General features: G+C 40.1%; 1 protein-coding gene across 9 annotated transcripts in view; it reads left to right on the top strand.

Annotated features, from left to right (window-relative positions):
• fbxo44.9 (F-box protein 44, tandem duplicate 9) overlaps positions 1–14,217 on the top strand; it is a 150,586-nt gene that overhangs the window by 29,704 nt on the left and 106,665 nt on the right. For 3 of the 9 annotated variants that reach the window (XM_052560226.1, XM_052560225.1, XM_052560227.1), the window contains 3 exons: positions 4,625–4,671; positions 4,758–4,863; positions 4,987–5,082. The exons of 2 other annotated variants lie outside the window; for them this stretch is intronic. In XM_052560226.1, coding sequence (XP_052416186.1) covers positions 4,625–4,671; positions 4,758–4,863; positions 4,987–5,082 — 249 coding nt within the window. Of the gene's footprint in view, positions 1–4,624; positions 4,672–4,757; positions 4,864–4,986; positions 5,083–5,867; positions 6,004–6,089; positions 6,448–6,851; positions 6,963–11,344; positions 11,862–14,217 lie in introns of those variants that run through there. 4 more of the 9 variants (XM_052560228.1, XM_052560230.1, XM_052560231.1 and 1 more) reach the window with 4 other exon arrangements.

Raw genomic sequence — 14,217 nt, 5'->3', positions numbered from 1 at the left:
GGGCTGTTATGGACTACACAGCATTTTTATATTATTTTTAAATAAAAAAATTTTATGATTATAATTTTAAATTATTGTCCCTGGATCAGTACGATACTCTTGTAATAAAGTAGCGGACATATTTTGAGTATCAGTTCTGGTTGAAAAGAAGCGATCTAATCCTGTTTACATGAAATAAGCCTGCTCCCGAGCAGGTTTATGCTTACAGACCTGTTGCTATGACAGCAGCTCAGGGATGAGCTTCGAAGAACCAGACGATCCAAGATCATGTCAAATCTTCAACAATCTAATCCAGCTAACTGAGTTAGCGACGTACGAAGAACGGGCCCCAGGAGGGAGGAGGACCAGAGGAGGTTCAGGGGGAGGGATGAAGGGCCAGACTAACAGAGAGGAACAAGGACAGGAGTGAACACAAAAACAAAAAGCAAAAAACAACATGAAGCCCCCCAGGGCGGAGCAGAAGACCACCACATCCTTGTGGTCGAGGCCAGAGTCCTCCAGGGCAGGGCAGAAGACCACCACAACCGTATGGTCAGGGCGAGAGTCCCCCAGGGTGGAGCAGAAGACCACCACGCCCTTGTGGTCGAAGCCAGAGTCCTCCAGGGCGGAGCGAAAGACCACCACAACCATGTAGTCAGGGCAAGAGTCCCCCAGGGCGGAGTGAAAGACCACCACAACCATGTAGTCAGGGCGAGAGTCCCCCAGGGTGGAGCAGAAGACCACCATGCCCTTGTGGTCGAAGCCAGAGTCCTCCAGGGCGGAGCGAAAGACCACCACAACCATGTAGTCAGGGCGAGAGTCCCCCAGGGCGGAGCAAAAGACCACCACGTCCTTGTGGTCGAAGCCAGAGTCCTCCAGGGCGGAGCAGAAGACCACCACAACCGTGTGGTCCGACCAACGGGAGGATGACAATCTGGCAATCCCATGGTGTGCATACTGGACTCCAGAAGATCGGTGCTGACCCGACACTGCTCATGAAGATTCTTGGTAGGGATGCACCGAAATGAAAATTCTTGGCCGAAACCGAAAACCGAAAAAGAGAAAACCAAGGCCGAAAACCGAAACCGAAACACCGAAAGATATTATGCCAATTATTAGTACCATTGCATTTATTGCTATTACCGTGTACTAACTTTACTAAAATTACGACATTTGAGAAATATTTGAGAGAGTGTATTTAAATAGGGCCAGGGCATAAATAAACATTTTTATCAAATTAAAGCAGAAATCTAGCAGAAAATCTAGCATAAATATGGCTACAATCTGATATTATGTATGTATATATGTTTGTGTGTGTGTGTGTGTGTGTGTGTGTGTGTAAGTGTATATAGTAGCCTAAGAACAAAATAGCCAACGTATTATTATTATTTGAGGCCCTTTCTTGCAGAATTCCACTGAACATATCAGACAACGATGGTGCATGCCACTCATCTGGTGCAGAGACCAGTCTTTTTTTCTGCGCTCTGATCTGTCTCCTGCGCTTGGCGCTTCTCCTTATCCGCACGGGTTCTCCGCATTCAGCGCGGCCTGGATCATTTCTCGTGCGCGCTGCCTTATTTCCGCATCCAAGTAATGGTCTTTATAACGCGGATCAAGCACATTCGCGATGAAGTGCAGAGGATCCGAAAAGATCTCAGTGAGACGTGTGCTAACAGACTCTATAAGACTGTACTTTTCTTTGTTTTTAATTCGTGGTCTGTCTTAATCTCTTTGTAAGGAGACGTTTTAGTGCTGCGAATAAAGGAATAAGAGGTGCACGTGCAGGTCGCGGTTTCTGTTTGCGTCATCACAACATTTCGGCAGTATTGTTTCGGTGATAAAAGTCTATCGGCCGAAAACCGAAAAGGCCATTTTCGGCCGAAAATTTTCAGTGGCCGAAATTTCGGTGCATCCCTAATTCTTGGTGACTTGTATTTGTACATGAAGATCATTGGTGACTTGCATTTGTACATGAAGATCATTGGTGACTTGTATTTGCTCATGAAGATCAATGGTGACTTGCCTTTGTTCATGAAGATCAGTGGTGACTTGGCTTAGTCCTTGAAGATCACCAGTGACTTGCCTTTGTTCATGAAGATCAGTGGTGACTTGACTCTGTCCTTGAAGATCATCAGTGCCTTGACTCTGTCCTTGAAGATCACCAGTGACTTGACTCAATCCTTGAAGATCAACAGTGACTAGCCTTGTCTCTGGAAAGTCCATGGTACCTAGCCCTGGCTCAGGAGGGTCATCGGTGACTAGCCCTGACTCTGGAGGGTCAGCGGTGACTAGCACTGACTCTGAAAGGTCATCGGTGACTAGCCCTGACTCTGGAAGGTAATCGGTGACTAGCCCTGACTCTGGAAGGTAATCGGTCACTAGCCCTGACTCTGAAGGGTCATCTGGAACCTGACTCGACTCTGGAGAGTTCGCTGGAACCTGACTTGACTCTGGAGGGTCAGCTGGAACCTGACTCGACTCTGGAGGGTCAGCTGGAACCTGACTCGACTCTGGAGGGTCAGCTGGAACCTGACTCAACTCTGGAGGGTCAGCTGGAACCTGACTCGACTCTGCAGGGTCAACTGGAACCTGACTCGACTCCGGAGGGTCAACTGGAACCTGACTCGACTCCGGAGGGTCAACTGGAACCTGACTCGACTCCGGAGGGTCAACTGGAACCTGACTCGACTCCGGAGGGTCAGCTGTGACTGTCATCCTGTGCAGCAGCGCTGGGCAAGCAGACATGACTCTGGATGGGTGGCCATCTTGTGCTGTGGCGCTGGACTGGCGGCCATTTTGGGCCATGACTCTCGACGGGCGGCCATCTTGGACTGTGGCTCTGGACCAGCGGCCATCTTGTGCTGTGGTACTGGGCTGGCAGCCATCTTGGGCTGTGGCGCTGGACCGGTGGCCATCTTGGGCATTGGCGCTGGGTTAGCGGCCATCTTGTGCTGTGGTGCTGGCTCAGCAGCCATGACGTGAACAGTTTTGGGAATCTCTAGGATCTTTGACAGCATAGAGAAATAATCCAGAAATGTGTCAGCGGCCATCTTGGGCAGTGGCGCCACCATGGCGGACTTGCGCTTCTTCTCCCCTCTCCATCCGCCATAGTGAGACGGTGGCTCTGATCCGTCCCATACTAGCCCCGGGTCGAAGGGAGGCCAAGGTGGAGAGCGATGTTGAGCCTCCTCTCGGCCGTTCCCTCCTCGGCGACCTCCCCTGGTTCCGCAAAACACAACCAGGCGGGTTCCCTCAAAACGAGCGCTTCTCTCCCGCTCGGTGGCTGGGGAAGAAGCAACAACTGACATACCGCTGGATCTGCATGGATTCTGTCACGACCGGTATACAGGAATACACAGAGAGGTGCAGGTATGTCATTTATTAGGGGTAATCAAAAGGGTAAACAGTCCAGGCAGGGGTCAAAACCAGAGTATAAATCCAACACGAAAACAGACAAGAACACAACGCAAGATCAAGACTAAAGATACGTCAGGATAACTAAACATTAGACAAGGACTCCGTGACACATACTCAAACAGACCGGGTATAAATACACAGAAGGTAATGAGGGAACTGGAGACAGGTGGGGAATAATCAGTTAACCCAAACAAGGAGGAAGGTGACCAAATAAGGGAACAGACAGTTCATAAAGTGACAGACACCGTGGGAAAGGAGGCCATCTAGTGGAAACCCAGGGAACACAACCCAGACACTGTGACATTGATAGCATTCTAATGCAGTTATTAATGAAGTTATTAGAAAGAGAGCGAGACTGACATAGACAAAGAGAAAGAAAGAGAGAGAGAGAAAGAGCTTGCGTGAATTAGGCTACCTCTGTGCATCTCTAAACAGCGCTGTTATTACAATTGAATCGGATCGCACTGCATCGTAACATTTTACCACAGATTTGTTTACCAACAAAGCACAATTCAATGATGGATCTTTTAAGAAAGATTGAACTTAAAAGGATGATGATGTGCCGATGAAATTGGATCCAAAAATAATGTCGCACCTCACAGAACGGTACAAAATAATAAAAAAGGCAATTCATTACCCCTTAAATGTGCCACTTGAGGCCAGAGAGTGAGGTTTATCTGTAATGTATACTTTACAAACAAATCAAACCACTATTTAATTTTGGTTTTAGCCTGACCAGAGCTTTTAAATGAATTTGTAAACATTGTGAAGTGTGACGTGATCTGAGAAACATACATTTATGAATTAAATGTTTTGATGAAATTATAGAGAAAACACATTAAAATTAATCTTTCTTCATACCATATTTCATGTATTCAAATGACAGTGACAGATATCATATACTTTAAAAAGAACTTGGTAAAATGGTTAATGAGACTTGAGTCTAGATGTTGGTACCAGCAGTACACTTCTCGTAACACAGTAGTCCAAAAAAGTTAATCTAATCACCTAAAATGCAAAAGTTCATTTCATGGATGAACAAAGTGGCATTGATGAATTTGAAAGTCATGTTTGAAAAAAATAATAATAATACAGAGCAAATAGATAGAACGTTCAATCTGTATTATCATAGCTTTATAAATAAAGCATTTACGCTTATGGGGGAGGGAGTTGGATTACTGTAATATCGTCAGAATGTGCCCATTAACTTTTGTGTTTCCCCTCTTAGTTTCAGACTCACAAATCGTAACTTGCTCAAGAATCCCAGCGCACAAGGTGATTCTTATAATGAAGATTGTACAGTAAGTGTCACTATAATGACATTTTGTGTCAGGTAACATATTTTCTGATGTTCTCATTAGAGGGACTTCAAGGTTGGGAGATTGTAGAAGATGGAGGTGACTGCTGGGTGACTGGAGGTAACGGGACAACATTTCCGGTCAACACATGTTTTGTGACGTCTTATGGGTATGTTTGAACTTTTAGAATCCTCAAGAATGTTTTGAGCTCATTACATTTCAGTTGATGTTGCATATTGAAATAAATCCAGCATCAATCAATGTACATATGAATAATAAACTTTGTCCTCAGTTTATGTTTGAAGGAGCAGACGATTGATCTGAAGGAAGAAGGCTACAGTGATGCTTTAATGGATCAACAGCAACCTCATATCAAAATATCAGACTGGTGAACATTCATTCAAACATTTCATGCTACAGTATCTTAGGTGGTGGATTTCATAGTTGTGACCCTGGACCACAAACCTTTCTTAAGTTGCTGGGGTATATTTGTAGCAATAGCCAAAAATTAATTGTAATAAATTTTAACAGTTGTATCTCGGCCAAATATTGTACTATCCTCTCAATAAAAAAAATAAAATAAAGACCCTTATGGATGGTTTTTGTGGTCCAGGTTCACATTTCATTCATAATATGTGAGCAACCTGTCCATATGTGCCTTATGCTGAAATTGTGGTTGGTAGTATGAAGAAACTAAAGTGACATGTCATTCATATTTCAATGTTTTATGTTTACATTAATAATGTATATTATTTTGTAGTTTTAATGTTAGGCTCATAGAATGTATAAAAATATGGATGTAGTGTCCGTGACCTCACCCACAGGTTTCCGAAGAGCGTTTTTGAAGCCTAAAGTCACGTCATTGACTTTGCAACACGTCACTCCCGGATAATTGAAAATGGACAAAGATACGGGAGCTGGTTGCTGAAACCACACCCTATGAGACAATGTTATTTAAGCTTTTAAAATGCTTCCTTTTGTATTCCAAATAAGAAAAAGAGTGACACAGGTTTGAACTGACATGATTGAGAGTAAAATATGACTCTTTATATGAGTCTTTATTTTTATGTGATCTAGCCCATTAAGAAGACAGTACCAGTGTTAAATCAAATTCTAATTAGAAAACACTTTTTTTTTAACAGAACCACATTTATTTTGATGTCTCATCTGCAGGTATGCCCCACTCTCTGATTGTGGAAGTGAGTATCAGATCTGTGTAGAGCTGCTTGATGAGAAGAAGAAACCCATCAGTACCTTTCAGCCTGAGAAAGTTTTCTTTCAACAGGGGACAATTTATCCATGGCGTCAAGTGTGTAGAATAATACTGACTGTCCCGTTATTCCCCTGTAATTGTCAAAACCTAACTGTCTCTGTGTTTATTCTGGTATATTACAGATGTTCCACGTCTTCAGGAATTACGGACCTGGAGTTCGGTTTATCCGTTTCACTCATGGTGGGAAGGATACTAAATTTCAGGAAGGCCAACATGGAATAAAGGTCACTAATAGTAGTGTGGAGATTTATTTAACTGATTAGAGTGTTTTCCAGATTTAAATTCATCACCTGCAAAAGTGACTTTCAAGTGATGAACTGTAGTGATGCAATATGCTTTAAGGATATCTTATATACCGCTACATAGCTCTATAGCAAATATATTATTTTACATTAAATGTTGTATGTTACACTGTTAAAATGAAAGACCTTAGTTAAACTGCTCATCATATAATCAAGTACAATAAACATCTCAAAGTTACTATGTGTGCTCATACAAATTAATTTCTAAAAATTATACACTTGGTGACAGTGTTGAGTACTCAAGACTCAAACTTTGTCTTGATGTTAGCGTAAGGATGAAGGCAGCAGGACTCAGGTCAGGATGTCTCATGAATTTAACACATTAACTTTTTTAAAATACATCATCTATTATTCAGTTTGCATATAAGAGCCACAAAGAGTTTGTGTGCAGTAAGACTCTACAAAAAGAAACATTCTGTGATATGTTGTCTTTTTACTCTTAACTGCTCATATTTTTTAAACCTATATCAAGTAAATAAAATACAGTGTACATGCCATGCTATATTTGATATACTGTTTGAGTATGGTGCCAATTTGATTGTTTCCACGAAACATTTTACATACTCTTGATGATTTTTGTAGGTCTTGTCTCAGACCCAATCACTGGTCTTGGTTTTGACTCGGACTCAAACCTCTCTGAACTCAATCTTGACTCGGAGTCGAAGGAGCTGGTCTCGACTACAACACTGCTTGGTGACTTGGTTTGAGAAACCTATACAGTATTGTTCAAAATAATAGCAGTACAATGTGACTGACCAGAATAATCAAGGTTTTTAGTATATTTTTTATTGCTACGTGGCAAACAAGTTACCAGTAGGTTCAGTAGATTGTCAGAAAACAAACAAGACCCAGCATTCATGATATGCACGCTAAACTAATATTTAGTTGTATGACCACAGTTTTTTAAAACTGCTTGACATCTGTGTGGCATGGAGTCAACCAACTTGTGGCACCTCTCAGCTGTTATTCCACTCCATGATTCTTTAACAACATTCCACAATTCATTCACATTTCTTGGTTTTGCTTCAGAAACAGCATTTTTGATATCACCCCACAAGTTCTCAATTGGATTAAGGTCTGGAGATTGGGCTGGCCACTCCATAACATTAATTTTGTTGGTTTGGAACCAAGACTTTGCCCGTTTACTAGTGTGTTTTGGGTCATTGTCTTGTTGAAATAACCATTTCAAGGGCATGTCCTCTTCAGCAGAGGGCAACATGACCTCTTCAAGTATTTTAACATATGCAAACTGATCCATGATCCCTGGTATGCGATAAATAGGCCCAACACCATAGTAGGAGAAACATGCCCATATCATGATGCTTGCACCTCCATGCTTCACTGTCTTCACTGTGTACTGTGGCTTGAATTCAGAGTTTGGGGGTCGTCTCACAAACTGCCTGTGGCCCTTGGACCCAAAAAGAACAATTTTACTCTCATCAGTCCACAAAATGTTCCTCCATTTCTCTTTAGGCCAGTTGATGTGTTCTTTGGCAAATTGTAACCTCTTCTGCACATGCCTTTTTTTTAACAGAGGGACTTTGCGGGGGATTCTTGAAAATAGATTAGCTTCACACAGACGTCTTCTAACTGTCACAGTACTTACAGGTAACTCCAGACTGTCTTTGATCATCCTGGAGGTGATCATTGGCTGAGCCTTTGCCATTCTGGTTATTCTTCTATCCATTTTGATGGTTGTCTTCCGTTTTCTTCCACGTCTCTCTGGTTTTGCTCTCCATTTTAAGGCATTGGAGATCATTTTAGCTGAACAGCCTATCATTTTTTGCACCTCTTTATAGGTTTTCCCCTCTCTAATCAACTTTTTAATCAAAGTACGCTGTTCTTCTGAACAATGTCTTGAACGACCCATTTTCCTCAGCTTTCAAATGCATGTTCAACAAGTGCTGGCTTCATCCTTAAATAGGGGCCACCTGATTCACACCTGTTTCTTCACAAAATTGATGACCTCAGTGATTGAATGCCACACTGCTATTTTTTTGAACACACCCCTTTCAACTAATTCAACTAATTGCCCAATTGCACAGCCTTAAGAGCGTGCATATCATGAATGCTGGGTCTCATTTGTTTTCTGAGATTCTACTGAACCTACTGGTAACTTGTTTGCCACGTAGCAATAAAAAAATATACGAAAAACCTTGATTATTCTGGTTAGTCACATTGTACTGCTATTATTTTGAACAATACTGTATATATATATATATATATATATATATATGTGTGTATGTGTGTGTGTGTGTGTGTGTGTGTGTGTATGTGTATAAGGTGCATCTTGTGAATATCATGTGAATGTCATGAATATCATGAATATCTTGTGAATAAGAAATGTGAATATCATGAATATAACTTTTTTTATGAAAAATATATTATTATATATTTATTCTAAAGATTCATATATTTTTTTTTTTTGATGATCAGAGCTTAATTTAATGAATGTAATTATTGCATTTAAAAGTATAAAAAGGAGTTAAACAATTATTATTTAATTATTTAAAATGATTTTTAAAGAAACTTTGTGCTGTGGTGTGACAGTACAGGTGTCACAATGGAGGACTTTTTTTTTTTTTTTATCACACCAAAGGACGTTTCAGCCTTTTCTGTCAATTAATGACCTTGCTATTCCAAGCTAACCTGTCATTAGTGGCAAGCAAGACACATTTGCACAATTTTCTAGGATTATGTAGCTTAACATGCACTTTTTAATAAAAATATATATATAATTTAGGGGTGTCATATTAATGCACAACAAAGCATAAAAAATTTGTAGTGGTTCCGAAAAAGTTCAAAGGACATGGTGTCACACCAGAGGACATGGTACAAAAATGTAAAAAAATCGAATAACATTGCAGCTTCATAACAGGTCCGTGTAGGTCAAATAAATGTGTGTATGTATTTATATTACATGTCCTGAAATATTATGGGCGTCCAGTACTCAAAATAGTTTTAGAACCACTGACTGGTAAAGTAAGGTGATCTGCCAGGACGTGTCTTCAGAAAATGGCACATCTGGTCACCTGGTATAAGCCATATCTGGCCCATATACAACAAGCCAGAACTCAACCTAAAACCTGTTTGTCCCACACGGGCCAGATATGGCCCACACACAGCAAGCCACGACTCAAATTAAAGCCGGTTTGTCGCACACGGGCCAGATCTGGCCCACACACAGCAAGCCACGACTCAAATTAAAGCCGGTTTGTCCCACACGGGCCAGATCTGGCCCACACACAGCAAGCCACGACTCAAATTAAAGCCGGTTTGTCACACACGGGCCAGATCTGGCCCACACACAGCAAGCCACGACTCAAATTAAAGCCGGTTTGTCTCACACGGGCCAGATCTGGCCCATAAACAGCAAGCCATGACTCAAACTAAAACCGGCTTGATGTGTGTGGGCCAGAGATGGCCCATATAACCTCTGCCGCTGCCAGAACTGAGCCAGATGTGCCATAGTTGGCCCAGATGAGGCCCGGATATGTATGCTATCTGGGAGACGCACACACATTCACAAGACGCACATACATTCACCAACAGGCACAAGCATTTTGGCTAACCCATGGACCTTTTTTACTAAAACTACCTCTAAATGTATTTTAATGTCTCCCTTTTTGTGCTCAAATGTATGTATGCGGCATAGTGGAATATATGAATGTAACTGTGTGTTTAATGCAAACTTTATATGCATTTAGTTAAGAATAACTCTGTATCTCTGTATACTTGATTGATAAAATCATAGTTCTTGGTGTCTGTATAATCGTAAAAACACCACTGTAACGAATCTTGATAGCAAATTACAAAAAGATGCATTGTTTCAGAGGAACGATCTTGCTTAAGAAAAATGTTTAATTTTGTCATCGCCATAAATTAGACCAGTGGGCGGAGATCAGCAAACAAAGAAGATTTTTCCCGCCTCAGTTTGTTTACACTTCATTGGCTCAAACTGAAAAATAGGTGTAAACCTAAGTTTACGTCAAAGCTCAGGGAAACCTGTATTCTGGGCATTCTGCTAGAGAGAAAAGAGGGTTCCCAGCTTTGCAACCGGACTTCAAGAAGTTCTCCGTTTATTCTTCTTTACTTTTCGTTTCATTTTAGTTTTTCTTTATTGTCTTCGGATATTTGACTTCGTTCAATTTTCTTCACGAGCCAAACGAACTTAAGTCTAATCATCTTTTGGCAAAGTTTACCTTCGCGTTAACCATCGAGCTCACGCATCATCTGCCCTAGAAAGAACCGCGGTGAGGCCGCACTCAATTTGAGCGCAGCTACACACAAGAGCCAGATCAAAGCAAGTACTTTCCTATATCGCAACTAAAATTGCTGTTTAAGGTTGTCTAGGCTATTCAATGATTGTGAAATCAGGGACGGACTGGGACTAAAAAACGGCCCTGGACTTTGACTAGGCCCGGCCCAAAGCAATCGGCGCGCGTAAACTCGACAACAACAACAATAACGCCTGGCATGAGTGTCACAAGACTTTAATTGTGGATCATCATACCATCCAAATTATAGCAATAGCACTGATCTTGAGCGTGGGTGTCTTTCTCTGCTCTTGGTCTAAGCTCAACCAGAATAAACAAATGATGGAATGGATTTTTTTTTTTAAACAGGTTTTATTCCAAGATAGCATGGAATAGTTCATATAATATGTATAACAGCACATTATACAATCTATTTCATGCTGTCTTAAAATGAATTTATTACTTAATAATCTTAATTTATGCAGTAATGAATTAATCTTACTGCACAGATAATAATACCACATCTAAATGAAAATAAACCATTACAAATTTAACTTCTGTATTCAAAATCTTCAGAGTTTGTAAGCATTAACTGTAATGTTAACAACATTTTTAAAAGTAAAAGCACAACATATTTCTTAATATTAGCTACTGAATGTGACATTTTACAACTAAAATGTTGAAGTTTAGCTGTTTTAACTACTGTAATCATTAAAAATGTAGCAACCTGAATCTCACTTCCTAACATCATCCCTAGCAAGTAACTCTCTTTCTCCTTTCATGTTCCATACTTGGATCTGGATCTGCCTGTGGAACCAGCATCTTTCTGTTCCTCATCATCACAGGTGGCATGTTGCTGCATAGCTGTCTGGCTCACTTCACTGCTGCTAATATTTAACTGCGAGGTTGCTGCTGCTGGAAAATATTGCTTTATATGTCAGTTAAATTAAAGGTGCATTGCTGCCACCTACAGTACTGGTGTGTAATACAGATTAGCAGGGGGGGATTGTGCGTGGTGGGAAGTGGGCCGGCCCGCCGGCTGTCCTGGAGTACCGGCCATTCTGTGATTCTCCAGATCACACAGATGGCCAGTCCGCCCCTGTGTGAAATTATTCAATGACTTGGGGTCTCTTGCAAAGTTAACTGTTTGAAATTGTCATTCTGAGATTGGTTTTCACTTTCTCTCCCTCTCTCTCATTTATCTCATTACTATTCTTGTTCGTTTACCTTGTTTAAATTGTATTTTCGTTTTGCTATATACTCATATTTACTCCGTGTGAATTGTAGTTATGTACTCTTTAGTCTGTTTTTATTAAAATCCTATAATTTGCTTGAATTGAATTGTTTTATTGCTCATTGAGATCGAAGTCCCTGAATCGTGTGATCTACGCTGCGAGCTTTGTTTTATATGAATTAATTTCAGTAATCTTAGTAGTATAGACACAGAAAATATTGTTTTTTCCTGATCAGAGGATTAATATTTCTTGGAGTTTGTAAGAAGGGTATTTTTATTGAATTTTGATAAGGAAGTCTAGCTTCCAGTTCGCTGGAAAAACAGATTGTCTAGAGTAACTTAAATTAATTCTAGTAAAGTTTACCTTTAAATGATTAAATATTCCCTCTTTGGGTAATTTAATATTTGTAAGCAATAAGCACGTTATATTCATAGACTCATGAATATTCACTTCATTTGAGTTAATTTATTCCCCAGAAAGTGATTGTTGCTACAATTCTCTCTGGGGTTCGGGTCTGGTGAATTTGCTGGCCAGTCAAGCACAACAACACCATGGTCATTTAACCAACATTTGGTGCTTTTGGCAGTGTGGGCAGGTGCCAAATCCTGCTGGAAAATGAAATCAACATCTTCAAAAAGCTGGTGAGCAGAAGGATGCATGAAATGGTCGAAAATTTTAGATTCGTGAGAGGTTGCTTTTGGAATCTGATTTGACTCTTGAAAAAGCCATTACTATTGCCACTCAAACAGAAGCTGCTTGTGAACAAGCCAAATTATTATTGAGTAATCGCTCCGTTCCTGTGCAAGTGATACATGCAAAGTCTCCACCTGCAGCTGCACATCACCGTCGGAGACAACCTTTGAAGCCACTGTCTACAGTGCATTCTTCAATGCCTTCATTTACTGTATCACTGTAAAAAAATTATGGAGATTTTATTATGACAAAATGATTTGAATTTGAATTGTGTAAATTTGAATTATTTGCAAGTGTAATCTAATAAAATTGAATTTTAGGTGGTAGTATAAATAGTTCTGAATTTGATTTTTTTAAACGAATATTGAACATTTGAAATTTAACAGACTGAAATGTTTTTATGGCTGAATTTTATAGACATGTATTTTCAAACAGTTAGTTTTTTTGTTCTGAATTCTTATAGGTACTGCAAATATTCAGTTTAAAAAAATTCAGATTCAAGTATTCAAAATGAAGAAATTCGGAACTTCAAATTCAGTTTTCTAAAATTCATTGTCAAAAATTCAAACTCAAAAATTCAGATCTTACAGAAAGTAGGTCACAGGTCATCCACAGGGAAGAGTAGATGATCTCAGAAAAGTTTTCCAGCGCGAACGTGGTGGTGGTTCAAGAGGTTGACTCTGACTCTGATCATGAATCGCCCGGGGGTAAGTGTTAGATTAGCTTTCTCAGCACGAGAAACATTTTGTCTAAGCGATCTCTGGTGTTTGTTAGTAATATTTTATATAAAATTGATTAGAACGCGACCGTGTCTACTAGGCCTAAGTCACACAGACAGGACGCAAGCGGCGCGACGCAACCCTGTGCTTGAAGCGACTGTTACAAAGAGCTGGGACTAGGTCAGAAATAGGAGGGGAATCCGTGTGCGGTTGGGGATTTCACGGGTCGCGTCGCACCGTTCGCGTCCGGTGTTGTGTAATATTCGGTTCCCGTGGGTGGAGTTTACATGAACATGCATTAGTTCCCTGATTAGTGCACGCTTCTCAAAACGCTACTTGGATTATTTTGAAAAGGTAACGAAGTGTCTATCTTAAGCACTGAAGCATTGTAACAGTGTCAAAACAATTCAGTTTGTGTAATATTAATCGTCTGTAAGCTGATTTGCTTGCTTGATTGAAGGCACACAGAAAAACAATAAGCGAATAACCTATGCTAACCTTGGGATATATAGTTTCTTAATCATTTTTTTTTTTTTTTTTTTTTAGCTTTTTATACATTTCATTTGTGGGGCATTAATTGCTGTTTGAATAGTATGATTAGCTAAGTTAGGCTACTGGTGACTATTACTGCAATGTATTCATGACGATGCTTGAAACAAATATATATATGCCGTCTACTAAATATATTTATAGGCTAGCTATCCTGTGTCATTTATAAAAACTTTAGTTTGTATTTAGCCAGTGTTTCTGTTACCTAAATAAATCACATACATAGGCTACTGAAAACACTTTTCTTGCAGTGAAAATGTCAATATTGTAATCAATCTAACTTCTAATTGGTTATATAAAACGGTGCATATACCTTAAAGTAAGTGTTCTGATGCAGTCTTCTTGGACATAGGTCAGCGGCTACTCCAAGAATATTATTTTTACATTTGGATAAGAAATCATGCGTCTCATTATCACCAATGTTATAATATGGCTTTGATTTGCTTTTGTGATGTTTCCACATATATTGATCATCATGTAAAGTTCCTGTCTGTTT

This window comes from Carassius gibelio, chromosome B7 (genome assembly GCF_023724105.1).
Source record: "Carassius gibelio isolate Cgi1373 ecotype wild population from Czech Republic chromosome B7, carGib1.2-hapl.c, whole genome shotgun sequence".
NCBI classification, from domain to species: domain Eukaryota; kingdom Metazoa; phylum Chordata; class Actinopteri; order Cypriniformes; family Cyprinidae; genus Carassius; species Carassius gibelio.
This window is presented reverse-complemented; position numbering and strand designations above follow the sequence as displayed.